Raw genomic sequence first — 11173 nt, 5'->3', positions numbered from 1 at the left:
CTTCAACTCGAGTGAAAGATTCAGATCCAACTACTTGGCACATCTCCTGTACATTAGCACCTGACAGGATCCTGTTGGCATTAAAGTGAAGTGCAGCACAAATGTCCTTGTATTAATGACTGGTGTGAGGGCTGAAATTATAGATAAAACGGAAAAAAACTGGTGAAAAACAATAAGATTTGAAAATATAATAGCCCGAGAATTCCAAAACATCTAATTGTAACCCTCTTCATACAATGAGAACGTATCGTTGCCTCGGGGCTGGGGGGGTTGAGCGAGTGAGCATCGCTCCTTCACCCCGCCCCCCAAGACAGCGCTCCTTCCTCTGACGGGGGTGGGGCGCCGATTTATGTTTTCGCGTCCACCTGAAAAATGTGTGGTTGCGCAACTGTGTTTACCCTTATTAACTTCCTTAGAATTTCCACCCCTCCCACTTTCTTAAACGGGGTCTTTTGTGAAGTGCGCATGTTCCAAACGCAAGTTAACAGTGCTGAAAAAAATAATTAAAATATATTTCATTTTATTTTTATTACGAAATGAAATACATATTATTAAAAGTTAAAATAGCACAGCATATTGAAATAACCTATTAAATAAATAAATATATAAGAGATAAATCACGTTTCTGCCACTTCCGGAGCAGAAAACCGCTGCTCTCTGTCGTACTCAAAGGGAATAAGACACCTCTCAGGTTCTGCCCCGTGCCGTTTCCAGGTAAGGACCTGCTCCGATTAAACCCTAATTTACTAATCTACAAAGGAAATGTTTACTTGCAATTTCTGTGGCAATTTGGCTAAAACATTAAGACTTTATTTACTTCATTGTAAGCTACATCGAAATGAGCCGCGATGTTTATTTAAATGCGCTGCTGCTGGTTGCAAAGACACGTTCTTGCGTTATGAAGCGTTGAAGGCTCATTTTTATCGGAAACACAACACCTCTGGTCCTAGTAGCGTCGGAACGGTTGTTACCGACTTTAAATGCTCGTTGGCATTGTGTGACCACCAGTGTCAAACTACTAAGGCTCTAATAGCTCACTTGAAGCATCATATTGTGGAAGGGCGTGTTGTGAATTGTCCTTTCAGAGGATGCAAAAAAGTTTTTCATGTGAAGTCCTCGTTTACTGCCCACATTTCCCGGAAACACAGAGATCTTGCAGATAATATCCATGACTCATACAAATGTTCTGGTTCTCAGTCATTATCTGTTCACAATGATCCAGATAACATCGAGTCGCAAGGAAATGAGATTATTTTACAGACAGCTCCAAATGAAAGTGATAATGATATTACTGAGGATTTCAGTGATCTTTTTTTTAGAAATGTCTCTCTATTTTACTTGAAATTGCAAGGGCAGTTTCTATTACCAGCTTCAACCATCCAGAATATTGTTGAGGAGATACAAAATATACACGAGTTGGGCCAGACATACTGTTTGAGCAAACTTTGGTCACTGCTAAAAAATGAGACACCATTATCAGATGAAGACATCACCAACATTTGTGAGTCTGTCAAGGGATCTGATCTATTCTCTATATGCCATACTGGGCCGATGAGGACAGCACACTCAAGAGTGCAAACCTTCAAAAAAACTTCAACTATGTTGAGCCTAAGAAAATATTTTTAGGAAGAGATGAAAACAGAACAGATAGGTTTGCCTACTATGTTCCTCTGAGGAAGACTTTGAAATGTTTGTTGGAGTCTGATCTGTGGAAGAAATCAAGGCAGCACACGTCTGAGTCTCCTTCAGACATTTTAAGTGACATTAATGATGGTCAGATATACAAATTCAACAACTTTTTTGTGGAGAATCCATCATGTCTCAAGCTAATACTGTACCAAGATGCATTTGAAGTGGTTAATCCTTTAGGCTCAGCAAAGACGAGACATAAGATATTAGCCGTGTATGTGTCTGTTGCCAACTTGCCACTTCATGTACGGTCTGACACAGACCACATGTCACTGGTTTTATTGTGCAAGGAAAAAGATTTCAAGGAATTTGGGCATTCTAAAGTTCTTTCTGAGTTACTAGAAGACCTGAGGCTGTTGGAGGAAAATGGGATTGTAATGGTTGATGAAACGGTAGTTAAAGGAACTGTATTTTGCATTGCTGGAGATAATCTAGGCTCACATTGCATTGGTGGGTTCTCTGAAAATTTCAGTCGCACACAGCATTTCTGCAGATACTGCTTAATAACCCGATCAGAATTTCAGGGTGAGGACCCAAATGTGTGTGGACCACTCCGCACTATTGACAGGTACAACTCTGCTCTTGATGAACTCCAGACAGCTGAGGAACCGGACGTAGAAGGTGTAAAGTTCAGGTCAATATTTAATTCTTTGAAATACTTTCATGTCTGTCTTCCAGGTTTACCTCCTTGTCTAGGTCATGACCTCTTTGAGGGAATTGTATCTTATGACCTGGCATTGTACCTGAAATATTTAATTAAGAAAAAGGGATGGTTCACTTACTCCACTTTGAACAGGCGCATTAAACAGTTCAAATATTGTGACTCTGATGCCTCCTCGAAGCCGTGTGAAGTCACTTATAACGCAGCAAAGCTCTCAGGACAGGCTACGCAGAACTGGAACCTTCTAAGGCTGTTGCCCCTCATTATTGGCGACAAAGTACAAGATACAGCAGATGATGTGTGGCAGTTGACTCTCCAGCTGAAAGATACTGTAGAGTTGATATGTGCTCAGAAAATTTCTTTGGCTCAGATTGCATATCTTGACGTTGTTATTCAAGAGTATTTGGAGACAAGAAAAGCGCTTTTCCCACAATGTAATCTAAAACCAAAGCACCATTATTTACGCCACTATCCAGCTCTGATTATAAAATTTGGACCCTTGATTAGACTATGGACAATGCGTTTTGAAAGTAAGCACAGTTATTTCAAGAGGTGTGCTAGACATTTGAAGAATTTCAAAAATCTCTGCCTCACCCTCTCTGAAAGACATCAGATGTTGCAGGCTTATGTTTCAGCAGGCCAAAGCGGTCAGACTATCTTACAGATTAAGTCTGGTTCTCCTTTTTACTCAACATTATACAGTAAATCAATTCAAGATGCAGTTAGGCAGTTTGACTTCACTGAGACCAACACAAATGTCTCATTTGAAATACTCTACAAGGGAACGTCTTACAAAAAAGGCCAATTTCTTGTAACAGGGAGCATGGAGGCAGTGGAGTTTGGTGAACTACAGCTTATATTGATAAATAATGAAACTGTCCATGTTCTGGTCTCGGTGTATATAGCAGAATTCCTTCCCGAGTATCACATGTACTCTGTTAGGAAAGATGATGAAAAGATGCAGTGTCTAAACATCTGTGACTTGATAGATTTCTATCCATTACCATCTTACATAAAGAATGGAAACAAAATGGTTCCACTGAAACACAGTGTGCTGTCACATTAAACCGGGGTTTTGAAAAGTTAAGTCCAGGACCCATTTGCAGCCTTTTGACTGTTTTTCTTTTCTTTTATCTTTTGCCAATGACGATAATCCCCTAATGAAACAGTTTTACTAATCCAGCATGACTGATGGAGTCTTTAGTTTTAATTAAGGCAAAATGAATGCAGAAAACATTAACTATTACCACAAAACATTGCCTACACATTTAAAAGTTTAAAGTATCAAAACTTTTTGCATTCTCTTGTGAGGACCACATGTATCCAGCAAGCCCTGCTGCACCCAGATTTACTTTGAATGAATTTATTCAATTTTGGAGACCTTTAAAATGTCCATAGTGGATCACTTTTTCTCAGTTGAGTAAGAAAAACTGATTAGTTTTTCTTTTTAGCCTCTTTTTTTCTATCACTTTTTTTCTTTGGCCCTTCACTTCTTTCAACTTCAATATTTTGCACCTTAGGACAGAAGGTTTGGACACCGCCATACTAATGATGTTTTGGAAGAAGTCTTAGGTTGTTATTTTTGTGTTAACTGGAGTTCTTTAACTGTTTTGTTCTCAGATATGGATGATGACTCCCGAAGCCTCACACGCAGGGTTATTTATGAGGGGTTGGCAGATCTCCCAGTCTCAACTCTACAGACTTTGGAGGACACACTAGAATCTTTGGGGGTGGAGACCAATGAAGATTTTCAGTATATTAATGAAAATGATCTGAGATCTGTACTAACACCAATTCAAGCAAGGAAGTTACTGAAAGCTTCGAAACAAACCAGTAGGTACATTATTACAGAGATATAGCAGCCTATCTTTACCTTTTGTTCATTACTATATACCTTTTATCATATAGCACAGACCAGTGGAATTTCCAGTGAGCCATCTCTGTCGTTGTCATCTCCTTCTACAACCAGCACATCGTCTGCCTCTTCATTTTCTATACATTCCACGCCAGTAGATTGGGTTGACACTTTTCAAATTCCTTGGAACAGGTTTCCAGAGAACTTGATTGAGTGTTTTGAGAATGAGGCAAGGCCGAAACCCCACCTTCGAAGAGAAATGATTCGGATTGTTGTTGCTTCAATGATGGAGGTGTGTGCTTCTCCTCGCAAGCAAGAAACCACAGAAGTGGCGAAAAAATTGATAGCAAAATATCCACTTTCACTCCAAGATATTATTGAAGGTGATATAGTGGGCCCAGGGTATTATTCACTCGTCAAGCAACTACAAAATCGTATAGAAAATTTGAGACGGGTTTCAAAACCAAAAATAAGGAAGCGTAAAAACATGTTAGATGAAGATGGCACAGTCCCACCAGAGCAAAATGCAGCTGTTCAGGACATTTACGGTTGTATAAAGTGGGACATGGAAGTCATGCCAATCCAGGAGACAGCAGAGACACAGAAAGAGAAAAAAGTCAAATTGAAAATGCTAAGTGAAGAAAATAACTTAAATTCGGACGAGATAAGAGATCTTATGCAGAGAACCTACTACACTCAAAGGAAAGAAATAAACCAGGGAAAAGACCTACAAATTATGGTGAAGGAGTGGCCCTTCCTGTTTCAGGAAATTGGTATGACGATCCACTTCCAGGAGCTTACTGGAGTAAATCTACTAGAGACTTTCCATAAAAATCTCGAAAAAAAGGGTAAAAGACTTCTGGACTACTTAAGGACTGTCTCGGCCCACAAAATTAAACGAGTTCTTCAAACTGTCCGAAACCTGGATATTCTGAGAGGACAGGTCCAGGGCTGCTCTAAAGAGTTGAAAGATCTTGTCCTCCTCCTTCTGTCTCATTTCAATGACAAAGAGGAAACCCTCTTCCACTATGTAGATGAGACATGCCTAGCAGGAGAAGTAAAAGTGGACAACTTGCCTGTCACACCATGCTTGATTGTATGTGGTAAGTAAATATGAATATTCACTGAGTAATTTTAAGAAAGAAATATTACACTGGTTAAAGTTTGTATAAGACTAATTGTTTTCTGGAATATTTTTTGTCAGGAACCTCCTGTTATACTTCCAAGAATTTTATGCTTGGCATTGACGGCAATGTTGTGAATGACCAAATACCAACCTTCACATCCGCTATATGTCTAATGTTAGCAAGTTACTTTTGCTTCAACATTCATTATCCGACTCATCTGGCCTCCACACTTGATTTCATTCAGAGGTAATATTCTTTTGTTTTCCTTCCCTCATTTAGATGAAGTCATATTTCATTACAGTGGTTGATTTTCATGTATTGAATAGGTGCTTCCTAAACATCAATCCAGACCGGGGGACAAAAGTTGAAACCAAGAAGAATAAGAAGAACGTGTCAGTGAACCCAAGGGTCCTTACCCTAATCTCTGAAATCGCAGATCATGAATGGAGAGGGACATATTAAAATGGACATAATAGTCCAGCAGAAATGTAAATTCTGATTTCTTACACACCACTTATAGAGCAGAATACAAATTTCACTGCAAGAATATGGTTTGCAATCTGGATGGATAGAATTTACATTTAGTTTTCATATTTCTTAGTTTTAGGATCTATTGAATTTATTTTAACAGGCTTGCTGTATGTTTTGCGGTAATTATAAATGCCTGAATATGTAGACAAGTTCAAGACAACAGCTACTTTTGTTTCCATCATTGTGAGAGGCTGTTCCTTTAGTTCAGTAAAATGAGAGAAGAGTGACTTGTATTATTTATTTTAAAATTGTAGATTCATTTAATTTAGATGCTCCATTAATATCTCAGCCAGGACTGCAACTAATGATTCTTTTGGCTATCAATAAATATGACAATCATTGAAACCCATACAAAATTGCACTGTAAGTCAGTAATTTACGGTAAAAAATTGTAAAATGCCAGCAGTTACTGACCAGAATATTCACAGCATTATACTGCCGTAGAAAATACATGGCATTATCATAACTGAATAAACATATATCCTAAATAATTGTGACAGTCACGAATGTAGAAAATACAGAAATATAGTGTAAAAATATAAGTAATTGTAAAGTTCTTAAAAAATTGTAATATTGCCAGCAGTTAATTACCCTAAACTTAACAGTAGCAATCAGCCAAAATTACAAATTTTGCTGATGTTTAGATCTACAATGTAAAAGCGTAAACAAGACTGCAAAATAATTTTTTACAAAGAACAGAATGCTGGTGTGATATTTTGGTTTCTTTTTTAATAATGCCTTTAATACACCAAACTGAAATCTCAGCAGTAGACCAGGCATCGATCTGGCGATCCACCGATTGCAAAGCAAACTCCTACAGCCAACGCCACCATCATTTATGAGAGCATTTGATCATTAACATTAAGAGAACTGTATGTTAGCCCCTCTTGCTTGAATGAAGCTGAAGTTGGTTTCCAATTGCTGCTTCCAATTTGGGAAATGGCTAAAGGGCAATTCCACCTAATTTTTCACTGCAATCAGCATCTTTAATTTACTCTAGCTAAAAACTACAACACCTAGACTCTTCAAATCTGGACTAGATTATTCTCAACTCATATCAGAATATTTAGAACCAAGTGTGGGATTTGTAAAACCTTTATCTGATTTGTGAAACTTCAATAAAGAACAATTCTAGTGTTATCCAAAATCATACAAGTTGTAAAGTCACCCATCATTGAAGTTTCACAAATCCCACACTTGGTTTTAAATATTGTGCTATTAGTAGAGAATAGTCTAGAGCAGGGGTCCCCAAACTTTTTCCTGCGAGGGCCACATAGCTGTTCCTTTCTCTGCTCGGGGGCCGGTCTTAGTTTTTGGAGAAAGATACCTTAGAAACTTATTGTCGGCGGGGGGGGGGGGGGGGGGGGGGGCTGTTCTGTCTTTGAAACTGTCGACGGGGGGGGGGGGGGGGGGGGGGTTGCTGACTACGACACATTCGCGGTCGCTTTTAGATAGATTTTTACCCAGAATGGAAATGGAAAAAACCGTGAGTGAAACGGTGACTGGGACTGACTAGTATATATTTGAGGGAAAGTTAGTTTAACATCTGCTCAAGAGCCCCCTGGTGGTTGAAGAGAAATCCACAAACCAGAAAATACAATATATGAAAAAATACACTGAATGCTCTCTGGTATGAGGAGGCGGGCCAGATCCGGCATTGCCAGACCAAATGACGCAGGCCGTAGTTTGGGGACCCCTGGTCTAGAGAGTTTTTCATTTTGTTATTGTGATAAATAGTAGGGTTTACAGTAAATGGAGACTGTTATTTGTCATGTAAACAAATAATTATCTAGTTTGCATTGCTGCTTGATCCTTCAGCATCAGCAGCAAGATTCTTTTAACTCTGTTCCTGTAGTGGTGTCCTGAACTCAACACAGTAAAGTCACTGTGCTAACTAAGGTTGCTAACTAGGGTGCTGAGAGCCCAGTAGGCCTGGTCCTTGTCAAGATGCTGCTACTGTCTTTGAAATCAAATTTCTGCTATTTTTGCACGTTCAGGAGGAGAAGGGCAACACATCACAGGTGAGTCCCTTTCACGGTTTCAACTGAAGTTAGCTAACTTTAACCAACTGACAAAGAAATGTGTAGTTTCTGAGCCATGCTGTTTATGTACATGCACTGCAGCTAGATATTTTTACTATATGGAACATTTAATCTTCACAGATGCAACACTTCCATTAATGTTTCTGTAGGAACGGCTGCATAGATTATATTTCTGGTCTACTTCAGACTACATGTGCTTAAAGTTATTGTTAATGGCAGAAGCAACTTTTTCCAAGTTTGGTTCAATAATTAATTTGAATTACTTTGAGTGTGAAATGTTCATGCATGCAAGTTAAATCTCTGAAGAACATGTTAGCTTTTGTTTCAATACTTTGGTAATACTTAGAAGTATAAAGCTTGGCATCAGAGATATTATTTAATATTTTCCTTTGACCTCTTGACTCTCACACCCAAAATACTTGCACTAAAGTCACTGGGTCCATGACAGTTGAAGGATTTGAAGATAAGAGAATTTAAATATTAATATTTTACAGCTTTTCTCAGTTTGGGTGCATCTCTCAGAACAGAATTGAAATTCTTAAAACTACCTGTTCAATCTTCAAATTACTGTGTCACTTCTGCACATCAAAACAATTAGTTTTGCAAGTTTTGCTTTTGTACATCATGTAGCTGGTTATGTACACTTCTATGCTTTTATAATTGTAATTTGCTTTTATCGTCTTGATCAAAATATGTTAACCCTCCTGTTGTCCTCGGGTCAAAATGACCCGCCACTGTGTTAAACCCCCCCCCCCCCCAAAAAATCCCCTAAATGTAATTTTTTTAACTTGAGATTTTAAGACTTTTCCTAGATTGGCCCAGACAATAGAAAAAGTTCAGTGTTGCTTTTATTCTCATTTCCATGTAAGCTGTACAAAAAAAGGTACAAAGATGGTCTTCAGGTCAAAATGACCCGTGAGGCAAATGGAGTTGAAATCAAGGTCACAGAGTTATTTACAAACCATAAAATGTTACAAAGTTTTAGTTGTGTCTCAGATCAATCAGTAGCAGAAGTGAGCAGAGAGTGGAAGGCCAATTTTCCGAGCCACAATGCCAGTCAAACTCTTTCACACCTACTCAAGACTGATGCGATTTGATGACCGTGAATCAAGACCAGCAAGACGTATGACAGACAAACTTGCAGCCATAAGAGAGGTATGGGACAGTGGGTGGAGCGGTTGCCCTACCTCTACAATCCAGAGCCTGATGTAACAGTGGATGAGCAACTGGTTCCATTTAGAGGTAATCTGTTTTCATATTTGTAATAAAAGTGATTTTCACTATTGATTTCTTTGACTGTTTTCTGTGACACTGATACTAATCACTGATGCTAATGTCTTTTGTCCAAAGGTTGTTGTCCTTTCCGGCAGTATATGCCCAGCAAGCCAGCAAAATATGGGATCAAGTCATGGGTGGCTTCTGAATCAAGCTATGCTTGGAAAATGCAAGTCTATACTGGGAAGTCAACCAGTGGATGCCCAGAGAAGAACCAGGGGTTGCGAGTTGTGCTTGATGTGACAGAGGGACTGAGGGGTCACAATGTGACATGTGACAATTTCTTCAACTCTTATGAACTCGGACAGCAGCTCCTGAAGAGGAAGATCACCATGGTTGGTACAGTTCAAAAGAACAAGCCTGAGCTCCCACCTGCACTGCTTGGGTCAAAGGAGAGAGAGGTCTTCTCCTCAAAGTTTGCCTTCACACCCACCACCACTCTAGTTTCCTACCTCCCAAAGAAAAACAAGAATGTAGTTCTTCTGAGCACACTGCACAAAGACGGCGACATTAGTGACCGTGAGGACAGGAAGCCAATCATCATCCTGGAATAAAACCGAAACAAAGGAGGTGTGGACAACCTAGATAAGGTGATTGGAGCATATAGCTGCAGAAGAATGACTGCCCGCTGGCCCCTGGTCATCTTCCACAACATCATTGATGTGTCCTCCTACAATGCCTTTGTGATTTGGATAGAGATCAACCCAACCTGGATGTCTCATAAGCACAACAAGAAGAGGGTGTTCCTGGAGCAGCTAGGAAAGGCACTTGTAACTCCACTCATTGAAAGAAGGAAGCATGTCCCCCACACAGAAGCCTCAGCAGCAGTTGTGAAAGCTATTCAGAGTGCAGCAGCTCCTGATCAACCTGAGGATCCATCTACCACAGCCACTTCCTCAGCTAAGCCAAGTAAGAGGAAGAGATGTCAGTTCTGCCCTCAGACTGTAAAACACATACTGTGTGCTGCAGGTGTAAGAAATATATCTGCAAAGGCTGTGCACTTGCATACTGCCCTACATGTGCCAATTAGTTGAATGGGTTATGTTATTTTTCATATTTTTGTATTGTACATCCTCTTGTTCACTGGAGAAAAGTAAAAGAAAATTAGTCACTGTGATGAATAAAAATGCATTCGAAACTCATTTTGCACATTTTTTTTCTTAAGCTATAGAAATTCAAGTGGAGAGGGAAAAGTCAAGTATTCACACATTTTGTGGTGAGTGACAATATACAAGATAGAATTTGGTGTTTAAAATTCAATTAAGCTGCTTATATTGGGGGTTTATTGAAGACGGGTCATTTTGACCCGGAGGATAAAGGGTGTATACAGAAAATGAGGACAACAGGACAACAACGTGTCTGTGTTGAATTCTCACTTCCAAAATAGCATCAGTTTCAGTGTGTAAGTCTGAACATGCATAGTCTTAAGTTGTCATAATGTGAATTCATATATTAATTAATTTATATCTATTATTTTCTAATCTGTCCTGAATGGGTAAATTGCTCCCAAGTGAGTCCTGAGTTTCTCTAACAGTCAGTGTAATGAACCATTAGCTCAACCAACGATCAACCAGTTTTCTGAAACAGATTGGAGGTGCATCTTGTGAACCATCAGTTGGCACATTATGCTCTATATAGTCAGAACACAACACAATGTTACATGTCTGAGAACTGATGAACAAGTATCTGGGCAGAGTGAAACAGCCAGAGAGAAGAAGAGGAGTGAGGCCTGAGGAGTGAAAATAGTTGGGAGGAAAGCAGAAGAAGAGTCAGAAGAGGCTGAGGACATCTGCTTCTATAGCAGCTGGGAGTTACCTCTGATTCGTGTTACCACTCCAAGCACTTCCAACCAGTTTTTAGTGTGAAGTCAAAAGGTGATATTTCTAAAATGTGATATAATTAGTTATTATTATTATATTAAAGTTATTATTTAGAGGTATTTTTCAAAGGTCAGACTGACAGTTAAAGGGCATCTCCTCTGTACAGATGAAAT

The 11173-nt window shown here is 39.2% G+C and overlaps 1 protein-coding gene across 1 annotated transcript; it reads left to right on the top strand.

Moving 5' to 3' along the window:
• The first annotated feature begins 600 nt into the window (after positions 1 to 600).
• LOC116716700 (uncharacterized) lies at positions 601 to 6214 on the top strand. The gene is made up of 5 exons (XM_032557522.1): positions 601 to 714; positions 3971 to 4183; positions 4259 to 5308; positions 5410 to 5578; positions 5659 to 6214. The coding sequence occupies exons 2-5, from the start codon at positions 3973 to 3975 to the stop codon at positions 5792 to 5794; spliced, it is 1566 nt and encodes a 521-aa protein (XP_032413413.1). The 5' UTR covers positions 601 to 714; positions 3971 to 3972; the 3' UTR covers positions 5795 to 6214.
• Positions 6215 to 11173: the final 4959 nt, after the last annotated feature.

This window comes from Xiphophorus hellerii, unplaced genomic scaffold (genome assembly GCF_003331165.1).
Source record: "Xiphophorus hellerii strain 12219 unplaced genomic scaffold, Xiphophorus_hellerii-4.1 PGA_scaffold_81__1_contigs__length_211163, whole genome shotgun sequence".
Classification (NCBI taxonomy): domain Eukaryota; kingdom Metazoa; phylum Chordata; class Actinopteri; order Cyprinodontiformes; family Poeciliidae; genus Xiphophorus; species Xiphophorus hellerii.
This window is presented reverse-complemented; position numbering and strand designations above follow the sequence as displayed.

What these genes read in the sequence shown, in the direction of transcription:
- LOC116716700 (XM_032557522.1), top strand. Translation starts at nt 3,973, where the DNA reads ATGGATGATGACTCCCGAAGCCTCACACGCAGGGTTATTTATGAGGGG. An exon ending in GAAAGCTTCGAAACAAACCA is followed by an intron (nt 4,184 to 4,258) that starts GTAGGTACATTA and finishes TTTATCATATAG; the next exon opens with CACAGACCAGTGGAATTTCC. An exon ending in ACCATGCTTGATTGTATGTG is followed by an intron (nt 5,309 to 5,409) that starts GTAAGTAAATAT and finishes ATTTTTTGTCAG; the next exon opens with GAACCTCCTGTTATACTTCC.